General features: G+C 26.7%; 3 protein-coding genes across 3 annotated transcripts in view; all 3 read right to left on the minus strand.

Annotated features, from left to right (window-relative positions):
- Positions 1 to 1,908: 1,908 nt before the first annotated feature.
- LOC134835390 (uncharacterized) lies at positions 1,909 to 2,593 on the minus strand. The gene is made up of 4 exons (XM_063850267.1): positions 2,416 to 2,593; positions 2,262 to 2,356; positions 2,081 to 2,207; positions 1,909 to 2,020 (listed from the first exon to the last, which is right to left on the minus strand). Exons 1-4 carry the CDS (start codon positions 2,591 to 2,593, stop codon positions 1,947 to 1,949), a joined length of 474 nt encoding a protein of 157 aa, XP_063706337.1. The 3' UTR covers positions 1,909 to 1,946.
- Positions 2,594 to 4,357: 1,764 nt separating this feature from the next.
- Positions 4,358 to 24,872, minus strand: part of LOC134835391 (runt-related transcription factor 1) — a 30,268-nt gene continuing 9,753 nt past the window's right edge. Inside the window, exons 3-5 of the mRNA XM_063850268.1 lie at positions 19,646 to 19,846; positions 5,200 to 5,373; positions 4,358 to 5,142 (exon numbers count right to left, since the gene is read on the minus strand). Of these exons, the coding sequence (XP_063706338.1) occupies positions 4,358 to 5,142; positions 5,200 to 5,373; positions 19,646 to 19,846 (1,160 nt within the window). The remainder of the gene's footprint in view (positions 5,143 to 5,199; positions 5,374 to 19,645; positions 19,847 to 24,872) is intronic.
- LOC134836030 (cytochrome c oxidase subunit 6A2, mitochondrial) overlaps positions 14,140 to 24,872 on the minus strand; it is a 351,497-nt gene continuing 340,764 nt past the window's right edge. Inside the window, exon 4 of the mRNA XM_063851153.1 lies at positions 14,140 to 14,149. The gene's annotated coding sequence lies outside the window, so the exon portion shown is untranslated. The remainder of the gene's footprint in view (positions 14,150 to 24,872) is intronic.

Below are 24,872 nucleotides of genomic sequence, written 5' to 3' on the forward strand. Positions count from 1 at the left end.
AGTACGATACTTATGCTAATGACATCAAACCCAGAGGGACAAAATTACCTTTTTTTAAGGCCCTGGGATCTTGAAAATAAAGCCCTCAAACTTTTACATGGAGAAATTCCGAAATTTTTATTTTTTTTTTTTGAATTTTTTTTTTAATTTTTTCAAAAAAATAAAAATTTCGGAATTTCTTCATGTAAAAGTTTGAGGGCCTTATTTTCCAGGGCCTTAAAAAAAGGTAATTTTGTCCCACTAGGAATCCATTTAAAATATAATTCGACGAATTTGGATTGACAGATATTCCATTAATGATATTTTTCGTTTTACCTAATTCTTTCACGAATTTAATTTTTTCACGAATCAAAAATTAGGCCATTTTAAATCAAATTGAACATTTTTTTAAAAATATTTTAAAAAAATTATAGCATAGAAATTTAAAAAAAAATAAAAAAAGTAAAAATTTTATTTATTAAAAAAAAATAAAAAATAAAATAAAAATTTTTATTTAAAAAAATGTTTAAGTTGAATTAATCAAAAAATTAAAAAAAATATTTTTTTATAACATAAAAAAATATTATCTTTAAGTAAAATTTTTTATTTAATTTTAATAAATATTTAATTCAAAAAAAAATTATTTTTTGAAATTTTCAATTAAATTTTTTAAAAATTAAAAAAACATAAAATTAAGAAAAATTTAAAATAAAATTATATTTAAGAAAAATTAATTTAAAATTCCAAAAATAATTTTGCAAAAAATTTTTAAATTAAATTTTAAACATTTTTTTTTGATTTAAAACGGCCTTATTTCACAATAAAAAAAATGATAAGCACTGTCATTTTTTTCTAATTTATTTTTAAGCTCAAATCGCTAAATGAGCACTCACTCTCCGTCTAAAACGAGAATGAATACACGATGCGCACACAAATAAATCAATCATCATTATCGCACTATACTATCGTGGTTTTCATTATTTTTTCGCGAGTGCATAAACAAAGCTCAAAGCATCAACCAAACTTGTGTGGTCAGGAGAATATTTCCACACATCATGTGTATTTTTGATTGCATCCGTGTTGCATTCGTGCTAATTTTATTTTATTTTATTCATCCTCCGTTTCACGTTTTTTTTTTTAAATATATTTTTATTTATAAATAAATACAAAGCGCGCGCGGTGGTGAACAGTCTCGCATTGCTAGTTAGTTTTAGTTCATAAAATATTGACACAATCATTTTATTTTTTGGAACATTTATTTTCCATTTTGAACGGATTTTGTCATCCTTTCTGCGAAAAATAAATAAATAATTTTTATTATTTTTTTTTTGTCGAAATTAATCCTCACTATTTTCAACATTTTTCGTGGATTCAATTTAATTCTCATTGATTGCTGGTTTAGAGTTATTTTTTTAAAAAATTCTTCTCCAAGCTGGTCCTCGTATTATTAAAACATTAAAAACAAAATATAATTATAGAGTGTCGTGCGGTGGCGTAGAGCGAACAAGAGAGAGCGAGTGAGAGGCGTTTGTTAATAAAACATTTATAATGAAAATTGAGGTGTTTGTTGCAACGGACAACGACATCAATTAGTTTTGTCACGTAGCCATTTTTAATAAAGGTGGTCACTGTTTTATTTTACGCATCAATAAACAAAATTGTGCCTAACCACCGTCAAAACTATATAATGATGATGACGCGCTAAAAACATTTTTTTTTCGCTTAAATTTCGCGAAACACCTTCAACAAAATTCGATTTTGTGAGGAACAAAAAAATTTACATAAAATATCAAATTTTGATAGAAAAATCCAGGATAATCCCAACGTTCATTCATTATCATTATTTAATTTTTTTCTGTGTGTGCATTGATAAATTTGATTGGATCTGCAAAATAAAATGCATTGGTTTGCATGATGGCGATGATGATGCTTTTATTTATCTACATAACACAACAAATTGTCAATTTTCAGGTCAAATTAGCTCCACTCTCTAATTTTTGGTGCAACGAATGTGCGGTAAGCCATGCATAGATGTACAATGCTAGAGATAATTATAACAAAAATTTAATTATGAGCAGATTGATTGGCACGGGACACTTACTCAGCACGATAAGGTCGCCCCAAAAGCTGAACATGGGCATCACGAGACTCAAAATTGTCACAACCAGCATGAGGGTGAGACAGAAAATCATCCCGATGACATAAATTCTCACGAGTTTCACATCTTTCTACAAAAAATCCTCTTGTGTTGAATATAATTGGAAAAAAATAAAATTACTCACAGTAAAAGCTCCAATAAGTAACACAACGGACAAGGCAGCAATTCCTAGTATTGTCACGATGAACGAAATAAAGTCGAAAACCATCGTTGGATCATCTAAAATCATCACAAGAAATTTTTATTGTTACGCAAGTAAGTATTAATCTTCAATTTACTTTCATAAATGTGATGTTGATGAGCATTTCGGAAATAATTTATGTAAATAATGATGCTGGGACTCGCAAGACTGCACATGAAGATGCCATATACGGCAGCAATCATCGCGCCAATCCGCAAATCGAGGAAAAACAAAAATTTCTCCATCGTCGGGACTTTATTGATATATTGCATCATTTTGGAACACTTCATGAAAACAACTTTATCGAATGAGCAACAAAATACAACTGAATGAGAGAATTTGACAAAAAAAATTGAATAAGAATCACATGTTTGACCCAAAATTTTTGAAGTTTATCAGTGTACGAAAAAAAAGTAAGAATTGATAATATTTTTAATTATTTTCGTGTGATATTCGTAAAAGTTTCAGTGTTGATTTATAACGAAAGACAAAAGTCTATAATGGTAATTTTTGATTTTTTTCTGATTATAGGTATTAACTTTTTTTTTAATTTTTAGTCAGAGGTGTAGCGATTGAAAAGCAAAATAGGAACATTGCTCTCTCAATTCTCATTTTTTGATTTTTTGACAAATATCAACATTTTTCATTCATTCCTTAAACATAAACGACAACAATAAAATACTAACCAAAGCTACAACAGAGCCTCAGTTGGACCTCTTACATAGGACCATTCAGAATAATTCAGTAAGGCACTAAGTCATGAGGAGATACAAAATCTTTAATGACAGTCTCTAATTTCTAGTTGCAGTGAAATTGGCCATAAAATAAGCTGTTCTTTTTTTTAGAACTGTCTAAATATCACATGTATACTTTCCATTATGATGTTATGAAAAACAAATTTCCAGAGCACAATGGATACGGATAGCTTTATTGACTATTAAAACAGACACTCGTTTGATGGATCAACACAGAAATATTAGGAGCGATGAATGACTTGCTAACAAAAACATATGCTCTATGCTCATGATGTGCTTGTCATAAGGTTCTTGTGAAGAGCAATATGTGTAAAAAGCAAAGTTGCTGAAGAATTTTTAAGGAAGACTAGACTTCAAAGTGCTGGAAGAATCTGTCACATTTATTTAAAGAAGAAAAAGGTGATATTTAAATTAATACATTGTCATATCTAAAAAGAAAGCATTGAAAAATATCCTCTCAATAGTGAAGCTATTCTCCTCACGGCCGTAAAACTCTTAACTTATCTACTCAGTTTTTGATCTATAAAACTGGCAAGACACCCATAATCAATGTTCATAAATAATAAGATAACAATCTTTAAGTAGTCAAAAAACTTTATTTGATGTTAATTTCAGTGAAGAAGGGCACATTTTAGTTTAAATACCCCGAGCGCCAAATATGTTAGCTACGGCACTGTTTTTAATAAACCTAAAAATTTTCAAATAAAATATTTTTTTTACAAATTTTTGCTATTTTATAATTCAAACTTATCATTTATTTTATATTGTGTCAATTCGCTTATTTTACGGACAGTCTCTAAAACGCTTAAAAACTTTTTTTTTTGAAATGTCAATCATTTAGTATTTGCACAGATGCACATAACAATCGAACAAATACGTCGAAGTTTCACGAAAGATGAGCCAATTACTACAACTTTATATTCTCAAAACTTTTTTTCTTCATTCAGTCTAATAAAGGCATCATTAAAACTTGAATCGACTCAAACTTAGAACTTACCTGCAGAAAAAAACTTTTTCATTTTTATTATTAATAATTGGCAAGATTCATTTCTGTTCAAATTTATTCAATTTTACACATGGAGTAACCTAGTAATTACAATTTTATTCTTTTGACATTTATTTTATGTTTGACGACAACCGACTTTGTAAAATTCTATGCTATTAGTTACAATTAGATTTTTTCTGTAAATGTTTTTTTTCGTAATTTTTTTGTGATATGAGAGAGTTAATAGTGAGTCGCTAAAAATCAGTCGATCTATTTTAGTTCTTTTTAAAGTTAATTTTTTAATATGGTCGCCACACGTCAGCGCCTCGTTTTTTGCCTGTTTCAACGACTTTTACCTTTTTCAGTTTGTTTCGTGGCTCGGGACTGGGCGATCGTTTCGTCGACGAAACAGAAATTGGTGATTTGCTTCTCTCTGTGTCGTCTATTGACAATTCCGTGCGTTTCGTGAGATTAATTCCTGTATCTGAATTGTTGTCGGACGTTGGTGTCGTCTCGCTCACAACAGTTGTGGGTCGCTGGATACCCGGAGCTGCCGCTGTTCCATTGTTGAGAAAACCATGTCGGAACCACGGAAATTCCTGTTGATTTCCGTAAAGTTGGTTATAGAGCCATTGACTACTTGTCGGTATCAGAGGGTTTTGCAGGAAAAGTTGCGCCGCTAATGCCGCCTGATTGAATGCACTTTGATTCGAGTGAGTAAATTGTGGTAAAAGCTCTGGATTGTATTTCGGATTACGTGTCCACGATGAATTTGTGCCGTTTTTCTGTATCAAAGCCGTAAAAGCGCCCGTCATCGGAGGACTTTTCCTGTCATCCTCGATATCGACACTATTGGACGTGTGTTCGGGCGATCCTGTCACCGAAATCGTATCATTTTCGCAATTTTCATCGGAACTATCTTTGTTAATTGAATTATTATTATTTTTATCGTCCTCATCGTTGTCACTCATGATTGTCGTCATGCCATCGACAACGTTAATTGTCGTGGGAGACTTTCGATTGGGACTTGGCAAGTTGAGTGACGTTGATATGCTTGAAGAATTGACGGGCGAGAGCATTGGATCTGCAAAAAAATCCAGATTTAAAATAAAATTCATTTAAAAAATCGATAAAATCTTACCTCCAGTGATCCTCGTGGAAGATGGCGACGAGGAAGGAACCAGCATGTGAGGCGGAAAATGCGAATGATGATGGAAAAATGGAGCTCCGGGAAAATTTCGACGCCAATCTCCAGCATTTGTTCCGTTACCGCCATGCAAATGTCCCGGTAAACCAGCCAAGTGATGAGGAAATCCTGTTGGTGAAAGAAAATTTTTCGAATATATTAAAAAGAAAAACAAATTTATTTAATTTTAAACTTAAATTAAAACTGGTTTGCAAAGAATGTCCAAAACATGCTGCACCCTTTTTGTCTTTTTCTGTTCTTCTTTTGAATTTTGTCAATACAAACACATTTTGAAATGTAATTTTATTTTCTCTCTTTTTATCTTTTTTCCACATTTTACTCCAAATTTTTACTATACTAGTACTACTACTACGAAAAAGGTCTGGAAGTATTTTTAAACAAAAAACGTCATTTAAATATATTTTTATTTAAAAACCCGAACAAAAGAAAAAAGTGACAGCATTTTCCTCTCGATTCTCTCGAATAAAGGAAAAACTTTTTTATTTTATTTATTTATTTATTTTTTTGCTATAAAAAGATAAAACCGTCGGTAGCTAAAATTTTAACATTTTCCGACGGCTCTTTTTTGATATTTTTTGTTAAATTGACCTATTTTATTTTTTAGAAAAATTAAATTAATTATTTTCATTAAAAAAAAATAAATAAAAATTATTTTTAAAATTAAAATAAATTTAAATTAATTTAAAAATAAAAAAAATATTTATGAAAAAAATTTTTCCACAATAAAACAAAAAAAAATTGAGTAAAAAAATCACACAAAAATTCTCTCTTGAAGTAAAAACGAGTTCAAGTACCATCATCACATTTAAAAAACATTCAACTTTGCTGTTTTGTTTTCATTTCTGAAAAACACACATCATATCACAACAACAACCACTTATCTTTTTTTATGAGTACCTAAAAAGTTTCTTCGTTCATTTTGTACAGAAACATTCATACGTGAAAAAAATGATAAAAAGCTCTTTTTTTATTCGAGTTAAAAAAAAAAAGACAAACAAATATTTTAAATTCGCATTTTTTTCCATAAAAAATTTTTTTGGCAACCGTAAAATTTTAACCAAACCCAAATAAAATAAAACTTACACACGAAAATCATACATACGTACTTCTACGTACGTCTATAGACACTGGCAGATTTTACAAGTGGCACACAAGAGGTTTGGTTAGCTAGTTGTCTGGTTGGTTGGTAGGTAGAAAAATGATGTACTCAAGCTCAGGAAAAAACGCACTTGAAGCCCGTAAATAATCAGGGTCAAACCAAAAATGTTATCAGTGTGCATCTACACAACGTACGTACAGCCATACGGGATTTACGAGACCTGTACGAGGATCAATGAGATACATAACGAAGTAGTTAAGAAAAACCACCCATAAATGGTTGAACTCAAAACTAGTTTCTTTTCTATGGCTTCTCGGTGCAGCTATGGCATTATGTGAGGATTTTATGCGCAGTTCAACATGTGCAAGGAAATGCTTTCAAAGTAATGTGTTTTGAAAAAAAAAATCAGGAAAAAAGTTTCAAGACACAAAACATCTTGTCAATTATAATAATTATTGATTAATTTGTGGATCAATAGACCAAAGTTTCTTCTGTACCTCTTTTTTGTCTTCATCGGGGACAATCGAAGTATATAAGGGTAGTTTTAAAGAAAATCATAAAACACTCACTTTTCGTGGCAACACACAATACAATACATTTTGTGGCGCACCAATAAGAACGAGGTTTTCACATTTTCCCACACAGAGCCGCACACAAAAAAGTAGTTCTACGTTCTACGATATTTCAAAATCAACCTTTACTTACATGGCCAAAGATATCATAATAGTTTTGTAGAACCACGCATTTAAGATTTTGCCGAGCCGAGTCGTGGCTAACCCCTTTCTATGTACTATATGCCAACTTATGTACATAACTCTCATTCTCTCAATTTTCTCTTCTGAGGATTTTACTACTACTTGACTACTCACCACTACGTTAGATACTACAGTTTGTAACAAAAAAGGGGTATACCACATACTCGGATGATGATGGCTCGTCGTCTTCTTACCTTCCTACATTCACTAGATTGCGACTCAGAGAAAACTCGTTGAAGGAGAAGCGAGAGAAAATGTTTTGCATGAACTCGAAAACGATTGAAGGAGAAAATATTTTTCGTCGAGGCAGTTATGTACTGGAGGAAAAATGTTAGAACGTAATTTGGAACGTCTTTATTGCCTTATCGTGAATTTAAAGTAAAAGCAGTGAACGAAATGTCGAGCTTAAAAGGATTAACCGAAAGTAATGCCGACGCATTTCGTTTGAATTAATGCGAAAAGTCTCTTAATGTAAGTTATTAATTCTATTTGCTAATTCCTTGGCTCGTTATTGTTATCATTGTTATTTAGGAGAAGAAATTTGTTTCATACTAGAATATTCTTTTAAAGGATTCTTTTAAGTTTTAAAGTCATAAAAAGGTAGACAAAAATAATTTTAAAGAATTTTCATCGTTTTTTTTTCAAAAAAAATTTTACCGAAAATTTGTTTTTCATTTTTTGTTCAATTAGAAATTATTTAAATTTTTTTTCAAGTTGCTTTGGACGCACAAATATTTTTTTATTTAAGAAAAAAAAATTAATAAATAAAAAAAAAATTTCAAAAATTTTTAACTTGATTTGTAAAGCTTCGAAAATTTTTCAACAAATTATTCAAAATTTTCAGAAATTTTTAACTTGATTTGTAAAGCTTTGAAAATTTTTCAACAAATTACTCAAAATTTTCTTTTCAAAATGAGATTTAAAAAAAAAATAATTATAGAAATTCATTATTTTATTTATGATTTTTTTTTTTTTTTTTTTTTGATGAAAAAGATGAATTCATAAATATTAAACAATTAAAAAAAAAATAAATAAATCAAAAAATGTATGATTTCTCATACCTAAATAAGAAATTTTTCTAAAATAACTTTTTGAATAAATATTCAAATATTTTTTTTCTAGAATTTCTCAGAAATTAAAAATTGTTTTTTAGAAAAATATTTTTTTTTTCAAAAATATTTTTCTTAAGCTTTGTCAAGCAATTCAAAATATTTTTTTTATTCAATTCCATTTCAGTAGTTTTTTAAATATTAAAAATATTTTAAAATATTGAAAGATTTTAATTTTTTTTTTTTGAAATAAAAAAATCTTCTAAAAAAATTAAATAAATATTCAAATATTTTGTTTTTTCTAGAATTTCTCAGATTTTAGAATTTTTTTTAAATATTTCAAAAAAATAAAATGAAATAAAAATAAAATAAAAAATATTTCAGGACCGGGTCCTTTATTAGCATCGAGATTTTTCAATTCAAGGAGAAGTACATCTCTTGATATGGTAAAGTTCTAGTTGTATATGTTCATTCATAGCAGTGTCTACAAAAGATCCTCTTCATACACTGTCGCGAAAAATTCTTTGAATGAATTACATAACAAAGACGTTTTTATTTTTATTTTTTTTTAATAAAAATATTTTTCTCGGTAGATTCTTAAATTTTTACTTAATGATGATTTTTCAAAAAAAATCAAAAAATTAAATTTAAAAATTTTTCTTAGAAAATTTTTAAAATATTTTTCCGTCAAAAAAAAAAAATTTTCAAAAAAAAAGGAAAAAATTTTCCTTTAAAATATTTGCCTTTACGTTCAAAAAAAAATAAATAGATATTTAAAAAAAGAAAAAAAAAATTAGATATTTTAAGTTAAAAAACTCAGCGCCATCTTCTGTCAATTTTAAAAATAAAATTTCAAACCACTTAAACTTTCACTCACAAATTATTTTAAACAAAGGTCACTACCCCCTTCTACATATTTTCCCTTTAATTCTTTGCTAGGTACATCCACCACATCACGTCACACATCATATAATAAATGAACGCAAAAATTACCTTTGACACTAACATTATGGATATAATTTGGTTTTAAAGTAAACGACATAAAATTCATCTTTTCTACTGCGAAACACTGAAAAATTAAAATACAAAGCGGCTCAAATTCAAATTCATCTCAAGTTAATGTCGTTGCTGGTAAAAAGAGTAATTTAACATCATCTCGTGTGTTTATTTTTAAAGCACCCCATTTTTGTTTGAAACAAAAGCACGATGAGCAATTTAAGACACTTTCCTTTCATTTTATAATGACTTTCAATTATTCATTTATTATCACTTTACACAGCAGCGGCAACGTGTCACGTATGCGAGCGATGCCACACTCATGTCAAGACAAATCAAGTAAGTAATATGAGTGGATTTTTTGTGATGAATTAAGCGAACGAAAGGGGAACTTTTTCGTCTTTTCTCGCGTATTTATGTGAAAAATTTAACTTTTTATTAAAAATTTCAACATTTTGAGATCAAAAATCGTCTCAAAACCGAGTTTCAGCCTATTAAATGTGGAAAAATTGATGTAAAGTTGCTGATAAGCAGACACGAAGCGCGGGGGAAAAATGTAAAATTTTAACATGTGAATGACGGTTGGCAGGTATTGCCAACAAAATAGACAACAAAATGTAATAATAATGAATGAAAAACGCTCATACATTATTTTATAATTTATTTAATTATTTTTCATCATCATCATCATCGTACGGGAGCACATTAAATATTTTTCGTAAAATTTCTTCTTCATGAACTCTTTAAAATGTTCTCTTTATGGAAATAAGTTGAAAAGGGAGATAATTTTCCACGTGTGATTTTTTGATTTAATTGAATTAACACACATATGAAGGAAAAATGTTACAAATTCCCTTGAAAAATGTCATTCGATTACGTCGACAAAGACGAACAGAAACGAAAAACGGGTAAAAGTGTCGTCAAAAAGAGGAAATTTGATTTTTTCGCACGTTTAGTCGTATCATCATTTAAAGGATGCCAATTTATATGAAAATGATGAAATATCTTGCCTTTTAATTTGATTAAAACAACACTAAACCCTTTTTCATCCTCCGGTCCGTCCTTTGCTCACAGTGAAAAAATAAAAGTAAAAGGAAAGAAAAAAACACTTTCCACAGTCATTTATTTTAATGTCAATCGTTCTCATCATCCAGTTATCCAGTATGACAACTTCCGAGTTCTTGTCTTGCATTTCAATTAAATTAATTGATTTCTGTTTATGCTGGACAGATTTTCTTGTTTTCTTTGTTTATTGGAGTGTTTTGAGGAGTTGAAAAGAAAATTAAGGCATTCAAGGAATTTATGAAATTATTTTTAAAAATAAATTATGGAATTTTTTTTTGTAAAACTGGTAATTTAATTTATAAAAAAATATTTTTTTAAATTATTAAAAAACTTTTAGAAAATTTAAAATTTTTTAGAAAATTATTAAAATAAGAAAATATTTCTTAAAATATAAATTTTAATTATAATAAAATTTATTTTATTATAAATTAAATTAAATTTTAATTTAAATTTAAATTAATTTTTAATTATTATTTAATTAATTAAATAATTTTTAAAAATATTTCGTTTATTTTTTTCTTATTTTATGTTTTTTTCGATTAAAAAAATTAAAATTTCTTAAAAATAAAATTTTATTAAAATAAAAAAAAATTATTAAAATCAGTTTTTTTTTAATTTAACTTGATTTTTTAATTAATATAAATAAATAAATTTAATATTTTTTAAAATTAAATTTAATTAATTTTTTAAATCATTTTTTTCCAATTACGGAATTTTTTTTTTAATTTTATATTTTTTCAAATAAAAAAAAATATTTAAACATCAGAATTTAAGAAAATTTTTATTTTATTAAAAAAGCGCTCAAATCTCGAATTAAATTTAAATTTGCATTCGCGATAATAAATGAAGATAGGAAGCCATCCCTCAAAACACAGAAAAAAAACATAAGAAACCCGTTAAAAAAATTACCGAAAAAAAATGAAATAAATTATCTTGAATGGATCTCGAGCTGGAACGTGTTGAGCAATCCTTCCTCTTAAAAAAAACAAGACGAAAAAAAAAATTGAGAATATTTTAAATGCCATTAATGCCTTTGGATATCACAGTGATTATTACTTTCTCGCGCTGTTCTTTACGACTTTTTTTTTCGTGTCGCCATTCAACGACGAAAGAACATTTAATAAGCAAATAACGGGATACAAAAAAAACGGGGGGTGACTGAATTGCTTTTGCCTCAAAAATAAATGTTTTTGTTTCAATGTTGTGTTGGCAATAACACGATCGCGTATTAAAGACAAAAAGTAATAAAAAATTGTCGTCATTGTTCTTCTGCCTACTTTTTTTTTCTCTGTGCATTTTAAGTATGATTGAAGAATAAAATAATAATAAAAAGTAATATAAAAAAGTGTTAAAGACAACCCCTTGCTGATAATTTTTTTTTTTCTCTATGTGAGAATTAAATCTAGAGAAAATTTTGACACGTTCAACACTTTTCACTTCATTTAACGTTTTAGCGAAATTTTTAGATAGTTCGGGTAATGAAAAAAAAATAAAATAAAAAGAATTAATAGACTGTGAGATGATAGTAAAAACAAAAAAGGGGTAAGTATCATCATTAAATGCGTGAAAAAATGTTTAATTATTATTTTAAGCGGAATTCGAAGAAAAAATCTTGTATTAATCCGAGGTATAGAGTCTTAAAAGTTGAAAAATTATAGAAAAAAATTAAAATATGCACTGGGCAGACTTTTCTAAATGTATATCGGGTACAAAAAATTAAAATGTGCATTGGGTCCAAAGTTTTAAAAAATTAAAAATTTACATTTTTAAATGTTTATTGGGCAGAAATTTCAAAATATTATCTGATGCTTTATTTCAAATGTGCCGTAGGATAAAAATTCAAAATATTTTCAGATAAAAATTTTGAAATGTGCATTGGGACAAATTTTTAAAATGACTTCAAAGAAAGAATATCAAAACATTAACTGGAATAAAAATTTTAAAATGTATACTGGGTACTGAACTGGTATATACTGGGTGGTATATTTTTTTCAAATACGCATTGGGTCAAAATTTGGGAATATGCTTTGGGCCAAAAATTTAAAAATACAAATAATAACATTTCTAAATGCTCTCTGGGAAGATATTTTAAAAAATTAATTTAAGACAAAATTTTAAATATGCTCTGGGGTAATAACGATTTAGGCGAAAAATTCAAAATGTGTATTGGGGCAACTATTTAAAATGTTTCGTAAATTCAGCAAGTAAAATTCAAAATATTTAAAATATTTTGATATAAAAATTTTCCATAAAAAAATTAAATATTAAAAACAAAATAATATAAAGATTTTTAAATGTGCCCTGGGATGATGTGCATTGGGAAAACTATTTAAACTTTTAAAGTAATTCGTTGCAAGAAAATTCGATTTGTTGAATTGAATTATATTCAAAATATTCACTGGGATGAAAATTTCCCCCAAAAATAAAATTTAAATATTTTAAATGTGCACTGGGCTAAAGTCACGTAATTTATTTTTAAAAAAATCATGAAAAAATTTATCTTCATTTTATTTTATTTTTTTTTATCTTTGACAAAAATAAGCAACTGCCATCTATTTATCAGTGGCACGAAGCATTCAACGCAAAAGCAAGCAATGGCTGATTATCATAATATAATAGCAGCTACGGTGAAAAAAGTGCAATTTTTCCCTTTTGGTATGTGTGTGTGCGAAAAACTGCAGCTGCGCTTTCCGTTCTCCAAACGAAAAAAAAATTCAAAAATAAAAACGATAAATTCAGGGGTCTGAATTTCCAAACAAATTACTCCTAACAAGCCTATTTGTATCACCTGTGTCTTTTTTTTCGTGTATTTATTACTCTTTTGTGTGTTCATTCAATTGATATTTAGCGGATAAATGTTATCAATACACACATGATCGGTGTACATTTCAATTTTTGGCATCCCCCTTCATCGCTCGGTTCGTCTTGATTCAATTTTAAAAGAGACACATGCTTGCTTTTCATAATAATCATGTCTCTTTTGAACGCGGAGGAAAATTGTGTAGCTCATTATTTTTTCGGATCCCCCATTTTTCGCAAACGACGACGACATCATCTGCCGCCGACAGTTACTTGTAATAAGACAAGGTGAAAAATATTTAATGTAGAAGCAGAGAAAATTTAAACACCAAAAGTGTCATGTCATCGCAACACACAGTCACACAGTTGGATACCTTGTGCGAAAATTTCGCAACACAAAATGGGGGGTGTTGATTCCCGATGTTGGCAGATTAAGTTTTTTGCGTGCCGCTGCGAGAAGCGATGAGATGCGAGAAGCAACAAACATTGAATACACAATGAATTGAAAATATGTTCAATCAATTTGTTGATACAATTGACACGTTTGTTTTTTTATTATGTATGTGTGTTTAGCTAGTTATCGTGTCTTTCTTCGTTTTGTCTTCTCTTGGGTATATGTATGTTTGTGGGATGATTTTGTGACTCGAATGTGTTAAAGTCATGTGTAAATAAATATTTTGGTTGTCTTTGGAGACATTTTTATGGGAATTTTAACGACTTTTCGGGGAAAAAAGTGAAATGTGGACCAAAAATGGGTTTTTTTATGGATTTTTGTGTACAATTTTTCAACCAAAACCTTTCAATGTTCAAAGGTTTTTTTTTCTTCATAGCACAAAAATGTAATTTTTTTTAATTTTGTAACGCCTGAAAAAGCATAAATTACGTTTGAAAAAATTGTCTTTTTTATTCAAAATAAAATTATTTAATTTAATTAATGAATAAATTAATATTTTATTAATTTTAATTAATTAAATTAAATTATTTTTTAAATAAGTTATAATTTTAAATCAATTATTTTTTATTTAAATAAATTGATTTATCAGAATTTATTTTTTTTTTTAAATTTAATTTTGAAAGGTAATACCTATAAACTATGCAATGAATTCCATTTTACACGTTTTTTTCTACAAGGTATGCAATCAAGCTCACACATCAAATTTCTTAATTTTTCAAGGATTCCATGTACTTTTTTGCACTTTTTCTCCGCAGAAACCTTCTAACAGCTAATTAGAAGACTTCAAAACAAAATTAAATTGATATGGGAAGCAAAAACTTGAGTTATTGCATTTCAAATATTTTTCTCAATTTTTCGGAAATTAGGCGCAAATAAATTCAAAAATTTTGGCAGTTTTTTTCTTTTAAATTTATGAATTTAGTTTAATGTAATTTTAGGTAATTTAAAGTAAAAGTGAGATTAACGTTAATTTTTTTTTATAAAGTGACCTCTCATTAATTCTGAATATTTCAATAAAATTACTGAACCATAGAGATGAATGAAAAATAAATATTTTGTTGTTTAAAATTACGCTCACGTTTTGTCGTTAGTTCTCTCGCTCCAAAATTAAATACATTCAATAAGCCCTAAAGTTTTATGATATTTAAACAGAGAATTAGACCTTGACTTGTGAAAAAAAATGTTTATTTTTATATTAGCATGAGACTGATGCGAGACATCTGGCTGTAAAATGTTACTAAATAGTGGCATCCCAAACTTAGTGAGACATTAATTTGATTGTCAAAGAATTTTTGTGATTTTTTTGGTTCATGTTTTTCTGGATAAAAGCGCATTTTTAGTAGATTAAATAAATTAATTAATTAAAATAATTAAAAATAAATTTAATTTGAATAAATATTTTTATTTTTTTTTAATTTATTTTAATTTTATTAATTAAATTTCAAATAATTTTTATTTTGAAAATTAAAAAATTAAAAAAAATATAAAAAAAAATGATGAGCAATTTTTTTTTTAAATAAAAAATTATTCTAAATTAATTAAATTAAAAATTTTTAATAAATTTCAAGACAGACAAAAACGATTTTTTTTTTGAATGAAAATAAAAACAAATTCATAACAAAAACATCAAACAAATTTTATTGATATGAGAACCTCTCATTTTTTTATGTTTCTCTCACTAATTATAAACAAAATGTTCCAAAGTGTCGCAAGAACCCAAATATATGAGAGAGATCATTCCAACATTTTTTTTTTGTTTAGTTGATAACATGACGTCACAAATTCCTCCACATTAACAAACTTTTCATATCTCTCTCACACAAATAAAAAATTTTTGTGTTATTTTTACTACACGTGTGTTTTTAACGAAAAACTTTACGCATTTACGCAGTTTCGCGTTGTCTCTCAATCAGTTCGTTTCAGAAAAAAATATTTTTTTTTTCTAAAAAAATGTGCACCAAGTGTCCAACTCTTGCGTGAGTATTTTTTTCCTTTTTTAAGTTTTTTTTTAATATTTTTTTTTTTTTTTAGTTTCTGCTGCTGCGGTTGCTCCCTTCGAGCTGGAACAATCATCATTTCAATTTTGTCCCTAATTGGATGTGGCATTACTTTGTACTATTTGGGAACTAAATTAGAAAGTCTTGACGAGAATTCGCCATTCTATGACTACCACACGGAATTGCGAAACACTCACATCAAGTTGGGCGCTTGGTCGTTCGAAGCACTTTTAGCGATTTTCTTGCTCGTTGGTGCCATTGCGAAGAATTCTTGCATGGTTTTGACCTATTTGTGGTTCATGGCAATTTCGTTGGTGCTTGAAGCCATTGAGATTATTTATTTGTTCACTTCTGCTTGGGGATTGGCACTCATTTATTTGATTCCATTCGGTAAAGAAAATTTATTTAAAAAAAAAATTTTTTTTTTCAAACTTTTTTTAAGTTTTTTAAATTAAATTAAATTTTTTAAAAATTTTAATTTATTTTTTTAAATTTAAATTATTTTAATTAAAAATCATTTTAATTAATTAAATAATTAATTTTAATTTTTTTTTAATTTCAGCTTTTGGATTATATTTCTTCTTCGTCGTCAACTCCTTCTATCAACAACTTAAGGGATATCTTTTAGTTAGAGCTCCTACCAGAGTTTAATATTTTTTTTTAAATTAAATAATTAAATATTAAATTCAAAAAAAATAAATTTTATAGACCAAAAAATAAAAAAAATAATTAATTTAAATTAAATCAATTTAATTTAATTTAAAATAATTTTTAATGAAATTTAACAAACAAAACTTTTTTTTCTTCAATAAAACAAAAAAAAAATCTCAATACAAAAACATCAAAAATTTTTTATTGGTATGGGAACCTCTAATTTTTTTATGTTTCTCTCACTAATTAAAAACAAAATATTCCAAAGTGTCGCAAGAACCAAAAAATGAGAGAGAATTAATCATTTGAACATTTTTTGCTGTTGTTTAGTGACATGACGTCATAAATTCCTCCACATTAACAAATTTTTCATATCTCTCACAAGAATTTTTGTTTTATGTTTCGAAACGAGTGTTTTTAACGAAAAAAAATACGCAGTTTCGTGTTGTCTCTCAATCAGTTCGTTTCAGAAAAATTTTTTTTTTCTAAAAAAATGTGCACCAAGTTTCCAACTCTTCCGTGAGTATTTTTTTCTTTAATTTTTTTTCTTAAAGATATTTTATTAATTTTTTTTTCAATTTTTTTTTTTATTTTTTTTTAGTTTCTGCTGCTGCGGTTGCTCCCTTCGTGCTGGAACAATCATCATTTCAATTTTGACCTTAGTTGGATGTGGCATTGCTTTATTCTTTGTTGGCAGTAAACTAGAAAGTCTCGATGAGAATTCGCCATACTATAATTACGATGTAGAGTGGCTCAGTACTTGCCTTAGGTTGGGCTCTTTGACGTTCGAAGCACTTTTAGCGATTTTCTTACTTGTTGGTGCCATCGCAAAGAACTCTACCATGGTTTTGACGTATTTGTGGTTCATGGCATTTTCGCTGTTGCTTGACGTCGTTGAGATTATTTATGGATTCACTTATGCTTGGAAAGTGGCACTTCTTTATTTGATTCCATTCGGTAAAAAATTATTAAATAATTTTTTTTTCTCTAAATTAAATTATTAATTAAAATTAAATTTTTTAAAAATTAATTAATTAAAATAATTTTTTAAAAAATTAATTATTAAAAATTAAAATTAAATTTTTTAAAAATTAAATTATTAATTAAAATTATATCTTCAAAAAATAAATTATTAATTAATTTTTTTTTCATTAAATTATTTTTTAAAAATTATATAATTAATTAAAATTATTTTTAAAAATTAATTTATTAATTAAAATTATTTTTTAAAAAATTTAATAATTAATTTAAATTATTTTTTAAAAATTTTAATGAATTTCAAATTATTTTTTTTTATTTTCAGCTTTCGGATTATATTCTTTCTTCGTTATCAACTCATTCTATCAACAACTCAAGGGATATCTTTTAGTAAGAGTTCCAACCAAAGTTTAAATTTTTTTTTTTGAATTAAAAATTTAAATTTTGAACTAAAATTTTTAAATTTAAGAATTTTTAAAAACGAACAAAAAATAAATAAAAAATATTTTTAACAAAAAAATCAACAAAAAATTAGTTTTGAGAGAAAAAAACTCTCAGAGAGAATATTCGAATAAAATTTCGTCACAATTTAAAGTTCCAATCATTCATCAAACGCCATTCCAATCGTTTCCCGTCGTTGCCGTGAGATTAATTTTAATGCCTAGTAGTTGCCGAGCACTATTTATCACACACACACAGACGCAAGTGCTCATAACATTATTTTTATTACGATTCCTCTAATTTGCATAATAAAAGGTTTAATTGGCAAACAACTGCCTCTTTTCACATGCTGGCCCAAAAAACATCGATTGCACACAAGGAATGCAGCTATTTAGAATTTATTTAGAATTGTTTTGTGTTGTTATGAGGGTTTAACCGGGGTAATTATTTTATTAATTTAAATCTCCGGATTTTTTTTTATTTTGTGCGGTGGCAGGTGCAGCAAATGATTTTTTTGCAACCAAGGGTTGTTATTCGATTTTTTCTTCTTTCATGAAAAAAATTAATAAAATATCGGAAAAGGGAGAAAACTCAGGAAAAACTCATTAAAAATCTATTATATATCAAAGTCATCCATCAAACTTCATCAATATGTAATAAATTTTCCGTCTTCTTCTTTCTCCGACGATGTTAACATTCACTTAATCATACGCACACTCTTTAACCTTTTCATCGCATTTCGTCACGACACACAAGGCAACAAGACGAGAGATAATAATTCAAAATATTATATTAACACCATGTTTTCCCTACGTTTCGCATTATCATCACCCTTGTGAAGTTTTTGTGCTTCGGTACGAAGATGCGAGTTTTCCATATTTTAACACTTTACAAGCATTTCACAAAAGGGGGTTGATTTTGATTCAATTTTCTGTCAAATTTCATGTCAATACTTTATGATAAATTATGTTGTATAGAAAAAAAAAAGTTGTTGTTATTGTTGCGAGAGATGTTTCAAGTACACAACACACTTGGCGAAACGATTTGTTTAACATAAACACTTTTTTATTGTGAGATATACTTGTCAGACTTAAAAAGGCGAAAAATTATGAAAAAATTTTCAAGGAAATTTTGGAGATTTTTCCAGTTGGAGAAATTTTGAAAAGGTCAAAACATGTCAAAATAATAAATTTTATAGAAAAAGTTAAAATTCTGGAAGGAAATGGTGAAAAACTCAAAAATTTATCAAACAAGTGAGACAAATTCAAGATTCTTATAGAAAATCTAAAAAAAATTGGGAGAAAACTTAATAAATTTTAAAAATCTAAGAAAACTAAAAAAAAAATTAAAAGTCTAAAAAAACTGGAAGAAAACTAAAAAAAAAATCTAAGAAAATTGGAAGAAAACTGAAAATTTTTGAAAAAATCTAAGAAAAACGAAAGAAAACTGAAAATTTCTCAAAAATCTAAGAAAACTAAAAAATTTTGAAAAATCTAAGAAAATTGGAAGAAAACTGAAAATTATTCAAAAATCTAAGAAAACTGGACAAAAAACTAGTAAAAATCTAAGAAAACTAAAAAAATTTTTAAAAATCTAAGAAAATCGGAAGAAAACTGAAAAATTTTTAAAAATCTAAAAAAACTGGACGAGAACTAAAAAAATTTTGAAAAATCTAAGAAAATTGGAAGAAAACTGAAAAATTTTCAAAAATCTAAGAAAACTAAAAAATTTTGAAAAATCTAAGAAAATTGGAAGAAAACTGAAAAGATTTCAAAAATCTAAGAAAACTGGACGAAAACTAAAAAAATCTAAGAAAACTAAAAAAAATTTGAAAAATCTAAGAAAATTGGAAGAAAACTGAAAATTATTCAAAAATCTAAGAAAACTAAAAAAAATTTGAAAAATCTAAGAAAACTGGAAGAAAACTAAGAATTCTGTCGGAAAAATGAAAAAAACTCAAATGCGTGATTTTTAATGAAATTTTCGAGTAAAAATTTTAAGACTTTAAAAAATATCCAAAAATTATTTTTCCTTGACACAAAAAGGGCGCAAACACGCAATTCAAGTAAATTTGTAAAAAAAATAAAACCTCTCACCTGGCAACTTAAAAGGCAATCCACTCATCAACGGATCATGCCCGAACCGTTGTGGCCCGAACGCGAACGGATGAAAGCCCTGATGTCGCATTTTCGATCGCGGCTCTCGCGGTCCATCCACCGTGACTTTTATCGCCTTGTTATACGTCGCTATCTGGATTGGATTTGTCGCTATCACGATTGACAAGGAAAAACTTTTGCCTGCAAAGAAAAAAATAAAAAAAAAATATTTATTTAACAAGCAAGAAAAAGCAGATAAAGCAAATCTAAATTGGTTCCAATATTTGATCTAATTGTTTTTTAAATCCAGCTTTGGGGCAAAAAAAAATTTGTTCATTGTCATTGACTTGTCGCCAATTTGTACGTTTTTTTTTTCACCGAGGGTAACATATTTCCAAAACGTATTATTATTTATATTATCACTTCGACTCCCCCCGAACGAAGCAGAGGAAAATAAAAATGGTATAAGATTAATCAAAAAACATGCCACACAAAAAGAATTCTTTCTGGTGTTACCATGGCCGTGATATCCTAGAGACGGATTTTTATTTCGAAACCGGAAATAGGGCAATTTCTTCGCATTTGTTTGCTGGAAAAAAAGGAAAAAAAATATTTTTTTCCAAGTCGAGAAAAATATTTGATTTACTGTAAAGGAACCTTCATTCCATTTTGATATATGGTTCGTTCCGAGATAATTTATGATGTTTGGTACGACGACGACAGCTTCGTCTTGGGGCCATGGCGCATGTGGCTGACAGCCCCACACAGCTACAAGATTTATTTATTTATTATTTATTGACTAGTGGAAACAAATTTTAATAGACTCCATTCTTCGATTTTTTTTACGGTCCGAACAAAATTTTCACTTGTTGACACAAAAACTCATGTAATGCAATTTAAAGAAAAAAAAAATCAAACATCACGATAATGGGAGAGGAACAAAGCCAAACAGATCATAAAGTACTAAAGTATACAAATCACCAAATTATGTAAAAGAGCTCAAAATGGATTTGTTCTTTTTTTTCCTGCGTGTTTACTTTTCGTATTAACAAAAATCCCGAAAAAAAAAGAAAGTTTGTGATTCCATAAGATGATTGCTTCATGCTTGTTGTCGGATAATATCAAATATTTAAATCAGTGCTCCCTTCTTTCTCTCTTTTTTTTATTTTTATTTTATTTTAAAATTGATTGTACCCTTCTTCTTTTTGCTGCTGCTGCCTTTTCCTTTTGGTTTATCCATATTTATTTAAATTCGTAGCACAGCGAAAATTCATGCAAAATGAAATTTTTTTATTTATTATTTATAGCTTCGTTCTGGATAAATATTTAATATTCGGTTCGATGGATTTTGTCGCTCACTTTGGACCGCGCAAAAGATGCTCTTCAAAAAAAAATTTCCTTTGAGACGAATTTTTTGCAAGAACATTAATAGGTGCTTTATTTAGTTTGTCTGCGCTTTTGCATGTTGGAATATGAAGTGCAATAAAGAGGTTATAAAAATAAAATATTTTCATGGGAAATGTAAAATGAAGAGATTTTTATTTTTTTTTTTTTGCTTGGTTTGGATTTTTGGATAAAATATTTTTAACGATTTTTTTCTTTAGTTTAAAAAAGAGATTTTAATGTTTAAATAAATTGAATAAAATGAATTCAGTTTCATTTATTATTTTGTCTATGGCAATTATTTGTAAATGCAACTTCTTGTTAAATGTTTATAAACAAAGATATTATTAAATTTCTTTGTGTAAACAAAATTAAATTGAAGTTCTACAAGAGTAATTTTTTAATAAAATGATATCCAAGAGTTTTTTTCCGCAGGATACAATTATGATAAAAATAAAAACTCTACAAGTTTAGAATAAGGAAAATACAATTAGAAAGAAAAAATATTTCACATTATTTTAGATCTCAATTTTTATTTTTTGAATTTTTAAGTATTTTCAAAAATTTTTAATTCATTTTATTTATGACATTTTTTAAATATATTTTTTTAAAAAGGAATTTTAAGAATTTTTGGTAAATTTTCGAACAAAAATAAATTTTATTTATAAAAAGGTAAAAAGGTAAATAAAATACTAAAATTAAAATATTTTAAAAAATTTTCGATCGAAAAAAAACTCTTTTTAAAAAATTTTTTATTAAATTTTTGAAAATCGAAGGATAAAATTTAGGAAAAAAATTATTTTTAAATGCAATTATTTTATTTGATTTATATTTTTTGAATTTTTAATTCAATTTTGTTTAAATGATTTTTTTAATAAGATTTTTATTTATGATTTTTAAGTTTTTATTTTCGCAATATTTGGGTAAATAATATTTAATTGAATATTTTATATTAGGCCGCTCCAAATTTTTTTCTATGTTTTTGTCCCCTGCCCCATTTTAAAAGCCGAAAATCCAATGGGGCAAAATAAAAAAAATAAAAATGTCAAAAATTTGCCTATTTTTGCATTTTTTGAATTGAAAAATTAATTTACAATTTTTAAGTTTTTATATTTAAAAACGAAATACAAAAATTTTCACAAAAAAAAAATTTTTGCATTTTTTGACAGTTATTTTTATGTTTTTATTCATAAATTTTTAAGTTGTGACCACGTGAGTTCAATTTTTTCATAAAATCTCAAGGTAAATACCACAAAATTTAAAATAATTTGCCAAATTTGATATAATTTTGAGTCAAATTTTAAAATAATATAAAGAAAAATATTTCAAACGCCTTTAGAATTTTCCATTATTCAAGTCTAAAAACGTTTAAAAATTAAAAAAAAACATTGAAAAAAATTTGGAACGGCCTTAATTATTTAAAAATTGATAATATTATTGTATTTAACATTTTTCATTAGCTATCCGAAAAAAATATTTAAAAAAAATTATTTTTTTCCTTTTTTTTCAACAAAAACCGAAAAAAATCCTTTGGAGCTAATTATTATTTTTTAAAATAATTTCAGTTTTTTTTTAATCAAACACAAAAAAAAATAATTAAAAAAAGTTTAAAAAAAAAATTGATTAAAAAATATGTTGATGCTTGGTTAGCAAGACGCTGAACTTGAACATTATATTCGGTATAATCCCAAGAAAAAATGAGCAAAAGAAAAAAATACTGTCAAAAATCACAAAAAAAAATTAAACCGTCGGACATGAAAAAATTCCACTGCAAAAACGTGACGACATTCTGTTCCCTTTAAATTTAACGATCGCTCTATTTTATTTTTACTGCGAAGATACAAACAAAAAATCATAGATATTGATTTTCTTTTGTTTTCTCTGTTTAACGAAAATTGTTTACTCAACTGAAAAGCTTACAACTTTCTTGTTAATCGCCTTTTAATATAGTTCTATAAAAAATTTTTCATCTCAAAAAAAAAAAGTTTAATTATAAATCTAATTATTATAAATTAACACTTTTTAGCGAAAAATTTTATGACGTTCCCCTTTAAAGCTCAAAATTTAAAGTGAAAAATAGTGTGTTGAGAATGAATCAAAAAAGAGGTGAACCAGGCAACCACCCATTAATTACAAAACTCGCTGCGAAGACATTCCTTCTTAGAAGCGGATTGTTTGTTAAATGAGAGCTGCCATAATATTTAGCGCAAAAAAGCAACAAAATGCTAAATAACATCCATTAATTTTACTAATCATTCGATATTTTCTCCGGCGTCGTGCGTTGAAGATAAGATGAGACGAAAAAAGGGATAAACGTCGTAACATTATATCTCGGGAAAAAGTTTCTTGTTAAAAATTTTCCAAACAAAGAGTAAATAAGATGATCTTTTTATTGTTGTTCTTTTTGGCGAGGGCATGGCGCGGCATAATGAAATGGGGTTTGTAATTATGTACGCGAATCGTCGTCTTTCTTTTGCGAAATGACGATAATAAATAATAATAATAAGAATAATGAAAAGTGTAAAGTATGAGAAATAGATGGGTTGCGGTAATGACTTCTTCGCTTTATGTTCGGGGGTCGCTCGGGGATATTTATTATTTTAATTTATAGTCAAAAAAGTAGCAAATATTAATTAGGCTAAAATGTTGGATCAATTAGACTTTAAAATGTTGCCCCCTTTTTTCTCTTTTTCTCCATAGAACGGAAAAATTCTTTCTTTTTATCGCGTCTCCCCAATCAAATTGCCAAAAATCGAGAAAAAAAAATTTTTTTTTTATCATTACAAGACATCAGCATCGGAAATATATGGCAATTACATATGCATGAGTGTACATTGTTTGAACTTTATTAGTTTTTATTTCGCTACATTTGCTTTAATACAATTGCCCACTTTGTGTAATTTTATTGTTCTGACTGCGACCTTCCATAAATATAAACGCACGATAATGTGCCTCATGTGAATAACGTCGTCCTAGTCGTTTGGCATTCCATCGAAAATTTACGAAAAGAAGAAAAAAACGGCAGCAAGGAAGAAGTCAAGTGGAAATTTTTGGGAGAGAGAAAAAAAAATATTATAAAGAAGCAAGACCGGAAAATAAAAGTTGCCAGGTTTTTTTTTGTTTGTTAATTTAGAGATTTGGTTGGCAGACGGTGATTGTGATTTTCTTGCCCTTGGATGAGAAAAGAAATGATTTTTTATTATTTTAAAAAATTTTTTCGAAATAACAATTTAGATTTGTTTTTTCGAGCTTTGATTTTTTATTTTTTTTTAAACTTCCAGAAAAAAGATTGTTGTATTTAAAATTTTATTTTTAAATTTTTATTTTTTTTTTTAATTTTTAAATTTTTTTAAATTTTTTAAAAATTTTTTTTAATTTTTTTGAAATGTTTTTTTTTAATTTTTTTGAAATTTTTTGAAATTTTTTTTTTTTCATGGAAGTAAATTTTCCTTAAAATTTTAATTATTTTTTTTTTAAATTTTTTAAAGTTTAAAAGAATTTTGAGTTTTGTAATTTTTTTGAAGAAATTTCATAAAGTATTAAAAATAATAGAAATTAATTTTTTTTAGTATTAATTTATTTTATTTTTAAATATAAAAAACTAAAAAATTCTCAAAAATTTAAAATAAAATAATTATTTGAAACTAAAATTTAAAAAAATTCTACAAAAAATTTGAAAAGATTTTTCAAAATAAAAAAAATTAATATTTTTTTTATGAAAATTTAAAAAAAAATCAAATATATCAAAATTTTTATGGAAAATTCATTAATGATTTGCAAAATTTTTGGAAAATTAATAAATGAATTTTAAAAAAATTATTTCTCAAGAAGAAAAATTCCCTCT

Source organism: Culicoides brevitarsis, chromosome 3 (genome assembly GCF_036172545.1).
Source record: "Culicoides brevitarsis isolate CSIRO-B50_1 chromosome 3, AGI_CSIRO_Cbre_v1, whole genome shotgun sequence".
Classification (NCBI taxonomy): domain Eukaryota; kingdom Metazoa; phylum Arthropoda; class Insecta; order Diptera; family Ceratopogonidae; genus Culicoides; species Culicoides brevitarsis.

Bases quoted from the DNA above. Each gene is read 5' to 3' on its own strand.
- LOC134835390 (XM_063850267.1), bottom strand. From the start codon at position 2,593: ATGATGCAATATATCAATAAAGTCCCGACGATGGAGAAATTTTTGTTT. The intron at 2,357-2,415 runs GTAAATTGAAGA...TGATGATTTTAG, and splicing joins TCAACATCACATTTATGAAA to ATGATCCAACGATGGTTTTC. The intron at 2,208-2,261 runs GTGAGTAATTTT...GATTTTTTGTAG, and splicing joins TACTTATTGGAGCTTTTACT to AAAGATGTGAAACTCGTGAG.